This window comes from Paralichthys olivaceus, chromosome 6, assembly GCF_024713975.1.
Source record: "Paralichthys olivaceus isolate ysfri-2021 chromosome 6, ASM2471397v2, whole genome shotgun sequence".
Taxonomy (NCBI): Eukaryota; Metazoa; Chordata; class Actinopteri; order Pleuronectiformes; family Paralichthyidae; genus Paralichthys; species Paralichthys olivaceus.
Genome location: NC_091098.1, coordinates 19433595 through 19453105, shown reverse-complemented (window position 1 = coordinate 19453105; position 19511 = coordinate 19433595). Strand labels below are relative to the sequence as shown.

General features: G+C 39.7%; 1 protein-coding gene across 3 annotated transcripts in view; it reads left to right on the top strand.

Moving 5' to 3' along the window:
* The first annotated feature begins 7328 nt into the window (after positions 1-7328).
* slc12a5b (solute carrier family 12 member 5b) overlaps positions 7329-19511 on the top strand; it is a 32107-nt gene continuing 19924 nt past the window's right edge. Inside the window, exon 1 of one of the 3 annotated variants that reach the window (XM_069525913.1) lies at positions 7329-7711. In XM_069525913.1, coding sequence (XP_069382014.1) covers positions 7657-7711 — 55 coding nt within the window. In that variant the 5' untranslated portion in view covers positions 7329-7656. Of the gene's footprint in view, positions 7712-17063; positions 17100-19511 lie in introns of those variants that run through there. The other 2 variants (XM_020096425.2, XM_020096424.2) reach the window with 2 other exon arrangements.

Genomic DNA, 19511 nt, shown 5'->3' with positions numbered 1-19511 from the left:
TGGAAATGCTGTGGTTGGTTTTTCTAATAGCAGTAATCCATCATGCATGATATGTAAAATGTTTTCACATGCTTTGTCTGGACAGCTGGGATTACAAAATGTGTATCAAAGAGTCAAAGAGGCTTTTCAACATGAACATGTCTGCTTTTTTTTTAATGTAAAACTGCCGGAAGCCAAATCAGGTCACATATGTAAATGAAAAAGGTTCTTTTATGTTTGAACGCTGCTCTCTTACTTGTGTGGCACCTTTTTAAAAGCCATGCTTAAATGTGAAATCCATACTGTTCAATACACTGACCCCAGCCTTTACTGAGCCCCTCTGGGAAAATCTTGTAGAATCTCAAAGGCAAAGATTTAACTAGGGTCAGTCGGAGGACAAAACCATAAAGAACTTAAAGGCTGCAGCCATAGGAAGAGAGAACATCTGAAACACCTTGTGTGAGTTTTCTGTGTGATGGGGACAAAGTGTCGGAATAATGATCTTCGCATTGATCACTTGATAAGGACTCTTAAGGACAAGGGGGGACGTATGTGTAAAAATCACTTTGGTAGAATTAGAAATGCACAGTGAGCGAGCCAATATCTTTTTTTTTTGTCAGGTTTATTCATGTGTAATAAGTGACGCAGAGAGAAGCAGCTCTGCAGTAGAAGCAATGATATTAATTGAGTGTTCTGAGGTTTCATTTCATCTCTACCAGTAATTGGCGGCTGTGGCCGAGGGGTAGGATGCTGACCCCTGAATGGCCTCTCCTAGCAATAAAAGTGCTGCTTATAGATGCACTGTATGAATGTGTGTGTGAATGGCAAACTGTTCTGTAAATTGCTACAAAAAACCCAGTTTTATTGTTGTAAATGTGAAATTCCTCTGTCTTCTGTTTCTGAAGTGGAATAGAAAAATGTGGACACAAGAAAAAAAGACATTTTTTAAATGTTATCACTCTCAGATTTTGAACGATAAATTGAGTAGAAACATAAGGTTAAAACAAAATACAATATATCTAATAAAGTTCGGGCAAAAACTGATGTACATAACAAGTTCCTTTATTTACTTTTGTATGACATGTTCCGACAACTCTTTAATTTGTTCACCAAAACAAACCAATTTCCCAAGTTGTTCCGACTCAATCAATCAAACTTTATTTATACAACACAAACAGATCAAATGCAATTCAAAGTGCTTTAAAGTTGATTGACAGAACATAGGATATTAAAAATGGCTTAAACATTTGGATAAAGAATAATGTTCCCAAAGGAATCACTAATAAGAAAAGACAATAATACCATAAAGGTAATATAATAAAGAATCGATAAATACAAAAATAGAATAAAAGGGAGAACTAAAAACACAAAAAGTAGTATGAGGTACTACATAAAATAAACTACACTAACTTATGGGGACATTTACACGAACTTCCAAATTTGAACATTTCTCTGATTGTTCCAACACTACAAAAATGCATTATCAATCATTAGCACTCTTCAAATTATCAATTTTTAGCAATGACTTTTCTAAGGATGCTTAAAAGATTATATTGAACAGCACTTATATCTACTTAAACCTGTAATACTTTTACAATGGACAGTAACAGATTTTGTAACTTGGGTTTCAGGATATGCTAAGAATAGACCAGGAATACAATTGCTTTTCCTGCAGGCATGATAACTGTTTTGCTTTTACTCAGTAGGTCAGTTTGGATTGTTGGTCACACACGAACTGAGCAATATTATGTCCACAAGATGCAATGTACACATGAACAGTAGGGGTAGAGTTGTGGCAGTGTGGGGAATTGGGCTGGCAAATGTGGGCTTTCAAAAAAGCAAAACGTAAAAGCATCAGATAAAAAAACCTTCAGGTGTTAAGATTTGAAACTGGGGTGAATTTAAAATGCCAACTCTGTCTAACAGGAAGAAACCAAGTTGAATTAACCTTCCGCACCTCTTTGAAATGCAGCTCTGTCTTAACTCACGACCAAGCCTGAAACCTCATCTGACAGCAGCCTTAGGTGCTTTTAGGTTTGTGGGGGGTGGGAGGATGCATGTTTGACAGGTGGCAGCAGCATGAGGTTCATGGACTCCCCCCCCCCCCCCCCGTGTTGAATGTGAGCGACAACAGACAGATGGTTTGGCAGGCAGGACCACAGATCATTTCGGCCTTTGGGTTTCCTGGCAGAGTCCAGATTGAGGACAATTCTGAACAGCTCCATATCTCTCCCTTGTCCTGACTGCTCCCAGAGCCCCCTATCACTCGTAAATCTTAAGTCTCCCAGGACGGAGCTGCCAATAATGACAAATTGTCCCCTTTAGATGTTAAGGGAATTTTGCATGTTGCACTCTGTTAAGTTCGTCCATCATTAAATACACCACTGCTAATTTTTTACATGTCTTATAAAACGTGGTTTCCAAGTTGCTGAACGAGACAATCAAGACAACTTTAAGCAGACACAAAAATGTACTTTGTAGATAAGAAAGATCATTTGGTTACTTTATGGATATGGAAGAGTTTTTCCTAAACCCTCTTTCATTTAGTCTGAATTATCTTAATGAAGGATTGTCTGTATAGTTGTCATTTACAAACAGGAGAGGGGCCTGGACTGATGCACCAAAGTGAAATCTGTAATAAAAGATGGAGCCGGACCAATTTGAGTTTGGAAAGATCCAGCACTGGATCGATGCCTGGGTGGTGGTCTACGTATCACAATGATTATTCACATTCATCTCCCTTTGATAGATACAGTCACACACCAGTATGAAGTTTCTATATAGTCCCTATGTTTATATTCATTATTGTATTTGAATGGAACACTTTTAAAATTGCATGCAAAATACAGTGAATCACAATCAAGTTAAATTTTATATCAAACAGTTTTGAAACAGTTAATTATATATATATAGTTAATATTAAATGTATTTTAATAACAAAGAGAGCTAAGAAAAACCAGAGTCAAATTCCTCATGTGTGTTCACATACCTGGCAATAAAAGTGATTCTGATTCTGATTCTGATTATTTATTAAAAATGAATAATCACATGATCTAGGCCTGCGAAAAACTTTATTTGAAAAGAAACTCTGAGAAGCAAACTGTGACAAACTAATAGTCCCATCACAACTGCTCTGATTGCTGAACCTGATCTGTTTAGTTTTTTCTTTGAGTGAGGGTTTTTTATCTAAATAGGTGTGACAGGGTTACGATGTCAGCGTGGTGCTCAGCCGCTGCAGGACCTGAATAAAGGGCGGACAGCAGCAGGCCCTGTACTTGATCATGAAAAAGGAAATGTGGATTTCAGCCCATCGCTCCATGGCCTTAATCTGCAGGATTAGAGCATCAGAAAGTTCACTGCGCTGTGTGTTTGCGTCTGTGCGCATGCAAGTGCATTTGGCCCTTTCTTAGTCGAAACCATATTGTACATGTGTAGCATGTGGTGGAATTCTGTCTGCAAACCCACATACTGTAGGTGGGAATGTGTTTGTTGATTCAAGTAACCAGAGCAACAAGTAAAGCAGCAGCAACGGCAGGGAGACAGGCGGGGAGGGAGGAAGTGAGGGAGGGAGGGAGGTGTTCGTGGGTTAAGAGCTAAAGCCGCTTGTCCCGGATGAAGATGGCTCTAAGGCTCTCTGCCAATCAGAACCCAGCCAAGAGCCCACTCTCACTGACAGGGCAGGGAAATGGTGAGTTAGGCCACACGCATACCACATGTACATGCTTTACAGTAAATGATGCAGACACTGTACAGTGCATATCAGAGCTTTGTAGGGACAGAGCTCTGCTTCAAATGTTATCAGATATTTTGCCACTTGGGGGAATCGACAACTATCACACATTACGACCTTTCAGAGAAGTTGTCCATCACGCCAACAACAGATATATTCAGAAAATGAAATAACCAGCGGTGAAATATAACAAGGCACATTTACTTTGTATCTATACTTGATTACATTTTTTATGTACCTGTACTTTACTTAAGTAGATTTTTTTGGGGTACTTATCATTTTTACTCCTCTACGTATACCAGCAAATATCTACAATGTGTTTTGTTAAATCTAAAATGGATTCTGAAGAAGCCACGGCCCGGAACCATTATGAAAATGAAGTGTTTTCAGTAGCATCATCTGAAGCATTCTTTAATAATATGACTGTCTATTATGTTGTATTAAGTAGAAACAGTATGATGTAGTAGGCTGCTACAATCTGTCAGTGCTTTTACTTTTAATACTTAAAGTACCTTTAAAAGCAAATACTTTTTACTCAAGTACAAAGGTTCATATGGTGCTTTTACTTTTACTTGAGTACATTATTGTCTTTTCATTTGTAATTTTACTTTAATTCCTCCATCACTGGAAATAACACATTTAAAAAGTCAGTAAGACTTTAAATTATAACCAACAATGATCACTCTGAAGTCAAATTGTAATTTTTGTACAGATGCTGTAGCTATAAATGTATTATTTTGTTATAGGTGTTATGGTTATAGATTTTATGGGTATGGTATGAAGATTATAAATAAAAACACATGTTATGTTTCAAAGTAGTATTTTTATACAACTTCCCAAAGCTTGTCTTAAGAGTTGAGACTGAGAATTGAATGACTTTATCATGAGGAGCTGGGGGCATGTGCACAAAAAAATTACAGTTGCTTTAGGTTGGACTGCTCAGACTGTCATTCCTGGAAATTGTGTCCTTTCTTTCTACACAGTTAAGCCTGGTTTATACCTCTGTGAAGGATCAGCACAGAACCTGAGGCGTAACCTTCACAAGGGGCCTACAACATTGAGAACATTTATACTTGGTGCTTCTGTGTCTGTCTACTTGTGGAGTTGGTGCTAATAAAACTTACTTACTTTTACTTAAATCAGTCCAATTCATTATAGAGATGATGTGTACAAACACTGAAGTGATTGAGGCAGAGGTAGGGTGAGATTTGTGTGCTTGTCCGAGCACTGAAAGGAATAAACGAGACACGTGTTTATAAAGCTTTACTTTGTGGTGATGATAATCCTGATCTTCTCCTTTATCCACCTCATAAAAATTCATTTATTTCATGTCCAGCAGGCTGTTTATCTTCCTCATGTGTCGTCTGTTGAATGTGCCTCTGTCATATTATTAGATGATAGATTATAGTCGGAAATCCTCCCATGACAATAAAATAGCTTCACTTCCTCTGTATCCATCTGTCAGGTTCAAACTATTGACAAATATCTGCACAATTATCCTTGTCTATGTTCGTATGACTTTCTCCTCCCTCATCTTCTTGTCATGACTTGCACCTCTTATGGACTCTGAAGTGACTTTTTGAACTTTTGGTGTCTTTGCTGGGACTTTGGACTCTCTGTTGAGACTTTGGACTCTTAGTTGGGACTTTGGACTCCTAGTTGGGAGTATGGACTCTTGTGTGGACTCTTATCTGTTAATATTTCCAGTTTTTTGGAAAATTCAAATGAATTTGAAATGAATTTGAAATGAAAGCCAAATCTGTGAAATTTTTCATCCATGAGTTGTTAGTTCGCTGATGTCATCACTTATAAACCAAATAACACAAGTGTACAATTAGCATTTCATAGTAGTATCTAGATTCAACTTTACAAATATTTCACTTATGTTACCTGCAGACAGCACCATCTTTCACAGACGTTTTTATGATTAACGTGCATTTGTTTAAAATTGCTGCCTGTTACCCCTGATCCTTTTTCCTTTCTCTTCGTAATAATGTAAATATTAGAAAGACATGTCAAGGTCTTTAAACCTTCAAAACACGTTTATTTACAGCATCTGTGTTTTTATCCACATTCTGACTTCAAAGCACAAACACACTGAAGCTGGAACGACTTCACATCTTGGGAAACGGGACCATCCGAGGAGAGTGTGAACGCACGATCAGTCTCTGTGCTCCCCGTTCTCTTGGTCAGTTTCACACGTTCGCCCGCCCAGTTTGACCTTGTGCCCCTGTTCAGCTCCCCAAGGTTTCCATGTTTCCAGCTCAGTCTGTTGGCTTTTCTTTCTGCCTGGCTTCCTGCCTACCTGTTGACTGGAGAATATAATTTAGAGAATATATTCTTCAGTGCACCTGGGTCGGGAACTCCTTAACCCTGCAGCGCACTCAAATATCAAGACTATGCTCTCCTGTGAATTGTAGCAATTACAGTGGAGCTGCACGAACGAATGCTGTTTAAAATATAAGCCGGGCCCGAGCATCACAATGTGAGCCTGATGGAGTCTGTGGCTGGTTTCAGTCAGTGAGGATAAAGTCTCTCTGAACATCTGCCAAAACTCAGAGATCATCTAACCAGACATGGACGCACAGTTCACTGTGACATTCAGATACTAATGGTTTGGGGGGAAAAGCCTTTTTTCCATCCTCTTCTTTCATCCATTAAAGGCCAGTTGTGTTTTTGGCCTTGCCATTTTATCACTAGGCAGGTGGTGTGGATTAGTGATGCTCTCTAAACTTCGGTATGAGATGATACACACACCACACAAGAATGTAGAATCCATGAGCCCACAGATTTTCTGTCTTTAAAAGCCACCTGAACGTCTCTTTATCTATCTTTTTTATAATCACCTCATCATGTCACCTCTCCTTTAATCTCATTACTATGTTGTCCTCTTTTCCCAATTAACCAGCTCTGCCTCACGCTATTTACTCCCATTCATCTTTTTCTCTCTCAATCTATATTTTCTATTCATTTAGCCATCCGTCCTTTGGTGAGCGACACTGTCTTCCTCAGAAGCCGGGACCTCTCTGTGACCTCCCGTTAATCATAGATATGTCACCCATGGTCAGAGAGGTTAAGTCTTGGTTAAACAATGTGATGTTTAAGCAGAAGGGACACAACGAGGACAGTTTTGTCTGGCTATAAATTCACTCAGAGCAGCGGCCAAGCACTTTTCTTTCAGTTATTTCATTTAAATTAAAAGGAGTGTGTGTGTGTGTGTGTGTGTGTGCACGCGTGTGCTTGCTTGTTTGCAAGTTATACAAGAGCACCCTGCAGGCCTTCCAGAAATAATGGTCCATGACCGTGCAGGAAATATATAAAAGAAAAAAGCATCACGGGGGGAAATTAACAAAAGAGGGATGAATACACAGTAATGAAATGGAATCTCATCTTCTGTCTGAAAAGAACATCAAAAGAGATGTCTATTCTCAGGAGGCAGCATTTTGTCATCTGTCTCTCAATCCCTCTCAATCCACCCATCCATCCCTCTCTTATGATGAGATGGATGATGAACATGCGTGAGGGAGAGAGAGAGAGAGGGAGAGGGAGAGAGGGAGGGAGGGAGGGAGGGAGGAAGAGAGGGATAATACCTTCTGAATACATGATGAATGTAGTCATCGGGCTTAAACTGACTGGGGGGCGAGTGATGCACGGGGACGGAGACCGTGCATGTGAGTGACAGCGAGCACCAACATCAACGCTCCCCTGCAGCCACTCTCAGTCTCTCCATCCTCCTCCTGCAGAGAGAGACGGAGGGCATCACACAGCAGGCAATAGAGTAAGGATAGAAAAGAGGATACAGCTTCTTTTTTTTTTTTTTGACTGAGGCAGGAAGAGGATAGGGGCATCAGGAGGCAAAAGTAAAGTCAGTCTTGTTCCACCAGGAGCTTCTTTTTTTTTCTCAGAAAGAGCTGCGCTCAGTGTGCACAGCTTGAGGAGGAGAGAGGATGCTGAACAACATAACAGACTGCGAGGAGGGAGAGGGGGGACCCAACAGCCAGGGTGAGTGACGAAACCTACCACAGGCTGATGAGAGAGGAGCGTGAGGCAGTGAGTGGATCACTTTTGCAGATGTGTGCAAGTGTGTCAACATGTGAGCGCACATGTAGGAGTAAGAGAAAGTTAAGGAAACAAGATTATGTCATTTCAGGAATGTAGAGACAAATAATTTATCTGCATCTGTATATGTGAGACAGAGATAAGCAGAGGTAACTCTTTCAGTGTTTGGGTTTGACTAAAATATTTATGCTCCAGATGTTGTGAGATTGGAAACATGTGGATGGGCTCCAGTGACTTCATGTCTGTTTTTTCCAGCAGTTCAGCATCAGTTTGCAGGTTTGCAACTATTTCCACCTGGTCTGCTCACCGGATAGTCATGTGATCATACACTGCCCAATGACTGGTCTCCTCATTATCATGAAGCTGGATAATAGACAACATAAACAGAGAACCAGTTATCACATTAACACACGCACACATTTTTTTATTTAATAAAGACAATAATTAGTAAATTAACTTGGAGGAAAAAATATAAGTTGCAATCATTGTTGTTATACCTGTTTGTTTGTTTATCTTTTATCAGGATTAGCAAAAACGACTCGATGGATTAACATTAAATATGGAAGGATTTGGTATTGGTTGGGAAATAATCCATTCAATTAATTTTGATTTTTTTTTGGCACTTTCTTAAATTGAATTGTGAGATTTAGGGCCTTTTTCAACATCTTCATTGAATGGTCACAGAATAAATAATGTGTAACTGCACGACAAAAACATCCTCTTTCCTCTTCTCTGTTGTATTGTATTGGCATTCCTCCCTGGGCCTGTTGTTAAAAGGGAGTAGGGCAGAAAATTGGACACTTACATTATATTGAGGAGAAATTTCAGGCTGCCCTACCCTATTATCTGAGAGCTGTTCATCATCATCAATCAGAGCTGTGACACATTCACATCTTCTCGGGGGGAAATAATCAGTGATTGGGGGGTAAATTCAAAGCCAGAAACGATATAGTGTGTGTACAAATCAGTGCTGTGTGGTCTTAATGATGATGAGGAAGGAATGAAGTTGTAGTGTTTGTGTTTCCATGAGTTATCCAGAAATTAACAATGGACTGAAGTGCTCTGGTGGGACTGAGCAATAAAAGAAGGTAACCTGAAATAAACTGTTGGAAGAACGTTTTTAAGCAGGTTTTATTTTATTTTAATGGTGATTATGTACATTCTCTTTGTATTTATCTGTATTATTACCTCAGCCAATGAGGTTATGCCCCCCCCCCCGTCCATCTGTTTGTTGGTTATGTGTGTTTGTTTGTAAGCAACACTACACAACTCAACGGATGTCCACTTGATGGAATGATGATTTTTTTCACATGCTTCAACATTGTGAGACATTTACTGATATTTGAGAACTGATATCTACAAGTTTGTGAAATTTGATGAAGCTTGTTTGAATATTAGGGGCGTGTTGGGCCTTGGCCAAGATATACACCCTCCAAAGTGCCATTGTGTGATTGCGGCTCTCTCTCCATTCATTTAGATTTGTCTTACTTCCAGGGACTTTGATAAAGTCAGAGTTGACTGACCTGTAGGTGGTAAATAACCCAGAGCAATATATTGGCTGATATGAGATTAAGGTGCTCACTGAGCTCATGGAGCACTTTCATAACTGTTTACCTACAGGGCAGCCAATCACGGTGCAGCAGTGCAGTTCATAAAATATTGCAGATGCAGGTCAGTTATTGTTTATGTCAAACAAAAGATATGTTGGACAAATGGTTGTTGGAACCAGACAGCTGGTTTGAGTATTTCTGAAACTGTTGATCTCCGAGGATTTTCACATTTTCACAGGTCTCTAAGGTTTTTACTTAGATTTTCCATGTAAACAACGAGCAGGTCTCCTGGAGATGAGGGAGGTCCGAGGGATGGTGGGACTGATTGGAGTTGACAGAAAGGCTGTGATAACTCTGATAACCAGAGAAGCATTTCAGAAACGTTGACACTCATTACTTGAGGCAATTGGATAAAATCAGTAGACGACCATGTTGGGTTCCACCCCGTCTGTGAAGAACAGAAATCTGAGGCTGCAGCTGATACAGGCTCAGGCTGGAAAAACACAAACTTGGCTCAGTTTGGGTCCCTTAATACTGAGGGTTAATCAGGAAAAGCTACTCCGTGTTTAATGGGGTTTACAATTGAGCTGTTTTACCAGCGGGCTGGTAATTTCAGATTTTTGGCTTGCAGTTCTATAAAAGCATATTATCTATTAAAGCATGTAGGCTAATGACAATCACATGTGTGTGAGTAATGCAGAGTCAGAGGTGAGGATTTTATTATGAAACTGAAGCAGATGAATGAAGACCAATGTAAATTTCACCACTGTTTATTTTAAAGGGTTGTCCACAGAGCAGCAGGACAAATGCTTCGTATGCTTCTTTGATTTGATCGGTTGATGTGTTGGGGCGGACAGTCTGGAATTGCCCCCTCGGGACTCTTCAAAGTGAGACATTAAACTTTGGATGGATGTGACACACACACACATACACACACACACACACACACACACACACACACACACACACACACACACACACACACACACACACACACACACACATGCATACATACACACACACTTAAATCAAAAAATATGCCAAGTTGATAAGCTGTTAGACTTGTTCTGTTTGGCCGGGAGAGAGTTCCAGCGGGTGGGGGCTGCGACACAGTAGGCTCTGTCTCCAAAGGTTCGCAGTTTGGTGTTGGGGATGGAGAGCAAACCTTTGATTGAGGACCGCAGCCTTCTGAGCAGAGTGCTGGGGTGGAGGAGGCCAGGTAGATATATGGTGGGAAAGAGGAGTTTGTATTTGATGCAGGCCTTGATCAGGAGCCAGTGGAGGTGATTCGGGGTGATGTGCTGCCAGGGCTTAGTGCGGGGAGGGGGAACCCTGGAAGCAAAATTCTGCACATACTGAAGTCTGTGCACCAGACAGGACTCCATTACAGTAATCCAGGCGGGGGGGGATGAGGGCATGAATGAGAGTTTCTGCCACAGAGTCAGGTGAGTGAAGGCCGGAGTCTGGAGATGTTTTTGAGATGAAAGAAAGTGGAATCAATGAAGAATTTGGAAAGAGAGTGTGGAGTCGGGAATGACTCCCAGGTTAAGGACCTCAGGGCATTAAAAGATGGAGCAGCTGTCAGTGTGGAGGAGGAGATCTACTTTCAGAGCTATCATATTATAACAACCCGCCGCAAATTTACAACAAGCTACGAGGTTATGCAGCCATGTTGCATGTTCCTGTAGAAGCCACAAATCATATGATATCAACTGCGTTTGATGAAAATCGTGCTTAATCAGTGATGTCAATGTGAAATACTCCCCACAATCCTTGGCTGTAAAAGCAACATCTTTGATTGGTGGAGCTGGCTGTCAGGTAATCTTTATATTACTTTTACCACAGAGCAGCAATGATTTCCCTTTTCTAACAAGATAAAGAGAAGAAAGTCCAAAGGGGAGAAAATCACTAAAAGTTCTCTCTTCCATTTTCCCATATTTTTTTTTGTTCCAAATCAAATGTTTGTCATATCTGTCATCTATTAGCTGGTTGGCCTGGTTTCATTTTTCTTTCATTTTAGGTAGTTCTTTTCCCATTGATGTTTGCTCAAGTGTTCATTTGACATGTTCCCCTAGCTGTCATAAAGTGTGCTGTGGACATTAATGTCTCTCTCTCTCTCTCTCTCTCTCTCTCTCTCTCTCTCTCTCTCTCTGTCCAGTTGGTGTTTAGTCTTCTGTTGGTTTTCTGAGCTGTAGTTGACCTGAGCAGTCATATGACTGTGCATCAGGTATTATCTCTTTGCAGAGGAGCGCTGCATTATGTAAAGCTGCCGTCTCGCTGTATAAAGGATTTTTTAATATTACTGTTTCCTTGTAATTTCATTGATGTATCCTCAGCTGATGCACAGCTTTAATAAACTGGCTCAGAGCAGACAAACCATGTCAGTGATTGTCAGATGTCCTCTGACGTATTGTCCCTGGCTCTTCAATTACTGAGCATTGAAAGAAAAGTGTGTCACAACACTAACTTTAATCCATAAAGGGTGAGAAGGTCGGGGAAGTTGGATTAAGAAGGTCTCGACATCTTGTGCACATTTATACAGATTGATCAAATTCAATGTGGTTAATGTATGCATGTTATCATAAAGCACAACCACCTACATCACAGCTCTTCATCACTTTTAATAACCTGCTAGAGATGAGACAACAAAGCCAGGAATGTAAAGACCGGCTGATGTGGTAAAGGTGCTTTAATGTGAAAAGGACTGGTTTACAAGAAGACAAGTTGAAGAAGCTGGCAGGCCGGAACAAAAACACACTAAAGCTGCCTTCAGACATGCACTGAACTCTGGAGATCCTCTGGAGGGGTTGTAGCTGTGTCTCAATTTGCAATCGCATCCTTAGAAGGCTGCATTTGATGACCAATTGCGGCACATCCTTCCCAGCCCAACATATCCCATTATCTTTTTCAAAAAGGTAATGGCAGTAGCAAGCGGGGCGAAAACGTCAGGAAAATATATTTTTAAATGAATACATGTACGGTACAACTGTTTTATTCAGCCCAAAAATGTTTTTATCCGTAGTTCTCTTGCTAGGCGACGTCTAGGGAAGCTGATAATGCAATAAGAGGACCATTCAGTTTTATTTCTGTTCGGCCTGATGATTGGATTTATATTGTTTAGGTTGACAGAAACACGACTCTTAATGAATAATGTTGCTCACATCTGCTGAACCTCACATATGCTAAACAAGTAAATCATAGTGACTTAATTTTTTCTGCTGCCCTGATGTGAGGAAAAGTAGTTATTACAGTTTAATTAAGAGACTGTATATAAAGATGGACGATGCATCTCTACCTCCGCCCACTATCCAGAAATGATGCCAAAATATCCTGTATATGAAACCTGCCAATTGATTTTTAAACTTGGTCCATGTATGATCACTAACATGGAGGAGGCAGGTTTTGTGAGCTGTACTGCAGCCAGCCTCCAGGTGGTGATTGAGGCCTTTTGGCTTCACTTTAGGGCAGAAGTCTTGCAGTAAATAGTTCATGGCTTATTTCTACTAAAATGTTTTTCATTTGTGGAAACAAGTGAGTTAATTGAGAAGATTCTTACTTCACTCATCTGAATGCTTAATAGCTATAGCGAGCTAATATATTTATATATATCCTGGCTCAGTAACAAATTCTGCCAACAAGGCTGCCACCTAAAGTTCTAAAGTAGAAAACTTCTGTTCTTCATTGGGTGTGACTCTTCAGCAGCATCAGCAGTACATTTTTCTTCAGGTTGTGGGAAACACTGCAATGGATCCGACAGATGCATAAATTAAATTTTACAAGAAATCTAATGTTGCTGTTAAATTGAGCCAAGTGCAATCATATCTGGTTGTGTGCAGGCTACCCTCTGTGTTTACACACTACCTGCATTACATTTGGGCTATTTTGAGTTGGATGTTGTGTTGATTGTTTATCACATTGCACCTTCTCACCACATCCAGCCCTCTGCTGGTTTACAAACATGTTAACTAACAGGAACAGTGTGGTCTCATTAGCTGCAGGGAATTTCCGCCAGTAACTGAAAGCTATTGTCTTTGGCAATCACGCTCATATGTGTTGGAGCAGCAGATGTGTGAATTCATTTCAGAGGCATTTATTTTGTTTTGTTTAATACGAAAAAGCCTCTCATCTGGAATTACTGAGGCTGGTATGGCTTTTCTGCAGCATTTTTTTTTACTTGAATCCTGACAGGTCGATGCATACACCCACTTTTACATACATGTGGACATACGTCATGTGTTGTTGGTAATAAAATCATATATAGCCATCACACACACACAACAACTTTGAGCAAATGAAACACGAGGCAGCTGAGATTGTATCGTTTGTTTTATTTACTGCATGTAATCAATCATTTAAGTTTGGGATTCATCCTCTGGGGAATAAGACTGTCTGTAATAAATTTCATGGCAACCCTACTGAATAGTTGTTGTTCGTTCTGGACTAAAAGTGGGGCAATGACTAACAGACCCACATTCTCATTCACAGTCGGTCGGCAAATGGAGCAGATACTTTTATGTCTGGCTGGTCTCTGATGTTAAAACTTGCAAACCACCCAACAGTGATTCCAAACCAGGCAGTTAGATGAGGAGATGCCTGCACATGGCAGGTGATGAACCTGAGGCGCAGACAGAAAGCATGAAACAGGAGCAAACAGGACGTTTTTCATTATTTAGCAGTGTGTGGTTACATTAGCACCACTAATGTGAAGATCTGGGGTTTAAATCCTGTTGCAGATGAGTGCGGTTGATGGAGGATTCATAGGAGTGAGGGATAACTGGCGGGGGCAGGTAGGACAGACGTGCAAAGGACGAACAACACACAAAAGTTAAGGGGAAACACATGAGGACAACGTGGAAAGAGGGAAGAAATGCCTCTTCAAAAAAATATATAAAATGATTCTTATGGGAGGTCCGGCTAAAAATGAGCCACTCGTTTTACAGAGACGTCATGATCGTGAACTTAATTTTTTAGGTTTATCTTAGTTTGAACTGTGAGCAATGTGAACTAAACTTTGAGCTTGCTCTCATAAAGTGTGAACTTGCACAACACTGGTGCCAGGCAGGACATTCCTACTTTAAATCAAAGCATTGAGTCAGTAACTATATGAATGAGCCTCATACATCTAGCATTAGCTGTAATCAGGCTGTAAATAGCATCTATTCAGATTAGAGAGGCTGTCCTTTCATGATAAAGTTTATAGTGATAGACACAGATAAAGTTTTTCTGCTGCCCCCCTGTTCCCGTCCATCCTCCTTATCTTATCCCTGACTGTCTGCAGGCAACATCAGAGTGTTCTCACTTAGTGAAAGTTTAACCTGCTTTAACCCCTGAGTTTAACCATGAAAGAAAAGGAGTGTGTGTGTGTAATTTCAGTTATCGAGCAGAGCTGTAACAGTAATCAGTGAGGATGTCCATTCTTTTAGAGACTCTGGTTGTTTTTATAGCAACATCGAAGGAGGAACATTCTACAATTTCGAAAAACTATTGGCAAATTACACATTCTTAATCATCTATGGCCACTTCATTGATGGTTGTTCAGTCCACTTCTTTAATAGAGGCTAAAATAAACAACTATCTTCTGGATTGTCAAGAAAATAATTGTACAACCTCTTTTCAGGCTCAGTATTTACAATGAACCTCATACGCTGTTGTAGTTCATATATAAATATATATAAATATTTCTTTGGGAAATATGAGAATTATGAATGTCTGCACTCAAATGTCCCATCACTCCATCCTGTAGTTGTTGAGATCACACAGATGGATCAACATTGCCATCCCCAGAGCCGTGCAGATAATGTGGCTAAATCCCGCTCGGAAAAAAAAGGACAGGACGTGTAACTGCTCTGTTGTACCAGCACTAGATATTTATGACTTTAGTGTTCCATGTGACAACATAATTCACAGTTTAATATTTCCCCTGCTGGAGAAAATACAATATTATTCCTCAATTCATCATTCCTTCATTCTCCATCTTGATGGAAAGTTAAACATATTATGTGTTTTTGTCTGGAAGCGTCAAATGTTAGTGTTGCAGTCTCAGCCTGAGAGACAGAGACACAGTCAGGCAGACAGCAGGCTGTGTGCGACGGTGAGGAGTCCGATTTAAATTAAATTAAACAAATGACTTCATGGAATTAGCTTTAATTCCTCAGTTGCAGCAGGCGAGGTGAAAATGAATGAAGTATGTGTGTGGTGGATGTAATTATGAGTTTGCTGTGCCACTGATCGGTGCAGTGCTCTCACTTGCTGAAGTTAATTTCTGCCTGTCTTTGTGGCCTCCAGCAGCTGCTGCATAATCCCCTTGAGCCCACGTCCTATTAAGCTTTTAAAAGCTGGTATAAACTGTCCATTCTGTAATAGCCATGTCACATCAAGGGTACAAATCTGCACAGTCCTCCGCCTTTCCCAGGTCTGCCTGTCGGGTGGCATCAGTAGAGACAAGTTCAGATCTTCATCCTATTGCTTCTTATCAAAGGGTCATAACTGTCGGTCCAGAGACTCAAACAGAGGTGTAGACAGAAATATAATCTGTATATAATCACAAAATGTTTTGTGTCCATGGACAAGTGGGGGTACATTTGGAACATTTCTTCTTTCCACTGTGTTTGTGTTTTTGGTTGGACTTACATGGCACATAGATTTCCCATCAGCCAACAAGGTTACCGGTATGTTTGGTTGTTTGTTGGTTAGTAAGCAGGATTACACAAACACTGCTGTAAGGATTTCCATGATACATACGTGAAAGGACATTGAGATTTAGGGTGTTTTCAACATTTTCACTGATTTACTAGAGAATATTCATTGATTCATGAAAAGAATATTTAGGAATATTTAGGGAACTGATTTCTGTGTGTGTGCAATTTGGTGCTGCGTGATTGAACTTAAGGTGACTGTTGGGCCTTGGGGAAGGTATGCACTCAACTGAGAGGCATTGTGGTTGGGTTGTTAGCAGGATAACAGGAATAAAATACCGATTTTCATTAAATTTGGTGTACGGATGAAACCTCGGCCAAGATAGAACCCATTTAAATTTCAGCATGAGCTTCGTTCCCACCTGTCTGAGGTTTAACTATTTAGACATCTCATTTATTGTTTCTTTTATCTTAATTCATATTAACATGTGTGACTATTTGCCACATCAATGCTAAATTGTTAAAGAGTGAGGCAACTGGTACCATCATGACTCTGAGATGAAGGTTTTTTTTTTTATCTCTGGTTGATGATTAAAATTTAACATTTTTTGCTCCCTCTTTGCAAAATGTCTTGAATTGTCTTTTTTCTTGTCGAGTAGAGTTGGAGGGTTGCAAATAATTTGTCTTCAGCATATTGTAAATGCCATTGGTGCCTTATTTTACCTTTTATAGACAATTGTATTAACATTGTGTAACGTGGGACCGACTACCTCTGTCAATGATTTCATTGCCATTTATGTTTGTTTGTCTGTCTATCAGCAGAATTACTCAAAAGCCAATAAACCAATATCCATGAAATTTTATGAAGCATGATCCAAAGAAGAACCTGTGAATTGTTTTAACAGAACTAGTTCCCTTCTAGCTTGGATATATGTTCTTATCTGAGGACCCTGTTGTATCATTTCAACCAATTACTGTCAAATGTATTGTTGGTTTGGTTTGTGTATTTAAGATTATGAAATAATTTGGATGAGCTAACATGAGCCTGTTGCTGACACCGTCTAATGGGTGTTTTTTTTCCAGGTGAAGGTCTGTAGACTCTGAAGGTCTGAGAAGAGAAGCATTGTGTTCATAAAGTGAGTTCAGGTAATGGATAGTGTCCTGGATTCTTTGGTTTACTGTTCAAGTCAAGAGTTATTTCATCCAACCTGTCACTCAGACTTTAAGATTTGCAAGAGCTTTGTTTGCAATCACAAAATATGGAGGTTGGCCATATCCATCCACTGCACCGTGTGAGCGACTCCCTGGGACAGTTCAGAGAAGTGAATAGTGGGACTTCAGAGTGCATGACTGCTGATGACTATTTAGTATTAATATCATGGTGATGAGTTTCTTAGACCAAAAGTCCAGGCATCAGGTCAGACAACCTCTGTCTCTGAGACTCCGTGTGTCCTCTTATCACAACAGATTTGTGGATATTCACATTTTTGCTCAAGCTTTCAAGCATGAATATAAAACCTATAAACATTTTAGAACTCCTCTGTTCCAGGTCAGTTTCAACACTGTTAATCTTCCAGCCAATTTTTCATATGTGTTGTGTAAAGGAAGTTATTGTGTGTGCTTTGATTTCATTACACCTGTGTTGTTCACCACAAGGTTCAATGAGACTAAATGGAGCCCAAAGGCTACAAGTAATATTGCTTTTCTAGATCCTTATTAAAAACTAATGGCAAGCCACATTTTTTCTTTTATTTTCTTTTATGAGCTCAAACTAAAATCCTCATGTAGAGCAAGACAAAGACTATAATTATTTTTCCCTGTATTACAGTATTAAACCAAACAAAATGTTTGAAAGATTACCTCTGCATTAAATGTGGGCTGCATTTTTATCCTCTGCAGAGATGCATCAAAGTGCTACAGAGAATAAAAAATACAGAATCTGGATTATATATGAGCCCATTATTGTTATTGGAAAAGAAACTGTAAAGCTATAGTGACCTTGCATTGACCGATGACATTAACCTGGCTCAAACCTTTGAGAGAAAACATGTCTGATAGATACCGCAGTGCCTATAATAGATTTGCAAACCATGCCTCGATGTGGTTAGACAAGTATGGAGACGCCACTGGGAGGTTGGGGAGGGTAACACCGGGGTTTGATGACTGTAATTATAGAGGCCTGTTATATATGTATAAGCATGTGAAAGTTATTAGAATATATGATGCACAATGTTTGTTTCCTGTAAATTGTGGTCAAAACACAGTTTTTTAATCCAGGATAAATGTATTCAAAAAACTGCATTTTCTGACAAATCAGCCTATCCTGTGAAAAAAATCCTGGATCCACCTCTGATCCGGATCAGCACCAAAATTGTATTGGTTCTTCCTTGGCCCATACCACATCCTTCCAACAAGTTTTGTGGTCATCTGTTCAATAGTTTTGACATAATCCTGTTTAGAAACAATACTTCCTTGGCAGAGGTAAAACCCCAAATACTGACGATTCAGTGATCAAAATAGGGCTGTAAAACAGCATTGTAGTCACTTGTGTCTTTATTCAGTGAAAAACAATGAACCTTTTCGTTAAAATTCATCAAAACATGAGGCTGTCAAAGTTGTGTCATCAGCATATGTGATAAATCATAGTTGTAGTTATACAACAGGTGAAATTCAATATTTGTTGACAACTTGTCAGACTGAGAGTTTACTTTCAATTCTAAGGTCTTCATTGTACATCAGGTCAATTAGTCAATTGCAAAGTTAACTGTGGTGAAGCATCAAGATTTTACACAGCGGAGCCCTCTCAGGGAGAGAGAAGAACTTCCCCTCAGGGCAGGAGGATTTATGAAGAGAGCGGTAAAGAGCTGGGTTAATTGGTTGAAAGTGACACTAGACAGTTTTACTGTTTACTTGTGCACTATCACTACTGTGCACCAAAAGAGAGCTAAAACAAGTTTATTTTAATCTTGTCAATGCATCAACTATTAATGTGACTGTACACGTAGGAAAACCTTTCTACAAATTTAACACCAAATGATGTTGTTTGCTGATGCCCTCTGTTGGGGTGAACTGGCCTGAATCATAATCCTGGTCATTGATTTGCTGTTTTTATGAAGCTGAGGAACATGAAGCAGCAAGTTAAGAGTATCCAGATGTTCTGTGCCAGAAGGCCCCTCTTCCTGGAATTGTAATATTATCCCTTTGCATGTGGTCACTTTATGTTAGTACAAGAACCACTTATGGCTTCTTGACAGTTGGTTGTATGGGTGTAAAAACATATTCTTGTTTCACAGAGAGCTAAACCTCTTCATGTTTCTTTGTTGATGGGAAAGCAATGGATAACGGAATGGTTTGCTTTTTTTTCCTCACTCCCCGGCTCTGGTGAAAACTTTTTTTCTACTATATTGTATTCTGTTAGTTATAATTTAATATATCAGTGTTTTGTGTGTTTATTTGCTATTTTCACCACAGGCCTTAAACAAGTCGTAAAAATGTTTTTGATTGATTGTTTATTTTGAATCCTCAATCAACATGAACTGTCTGTGTCGTCCAACAAAG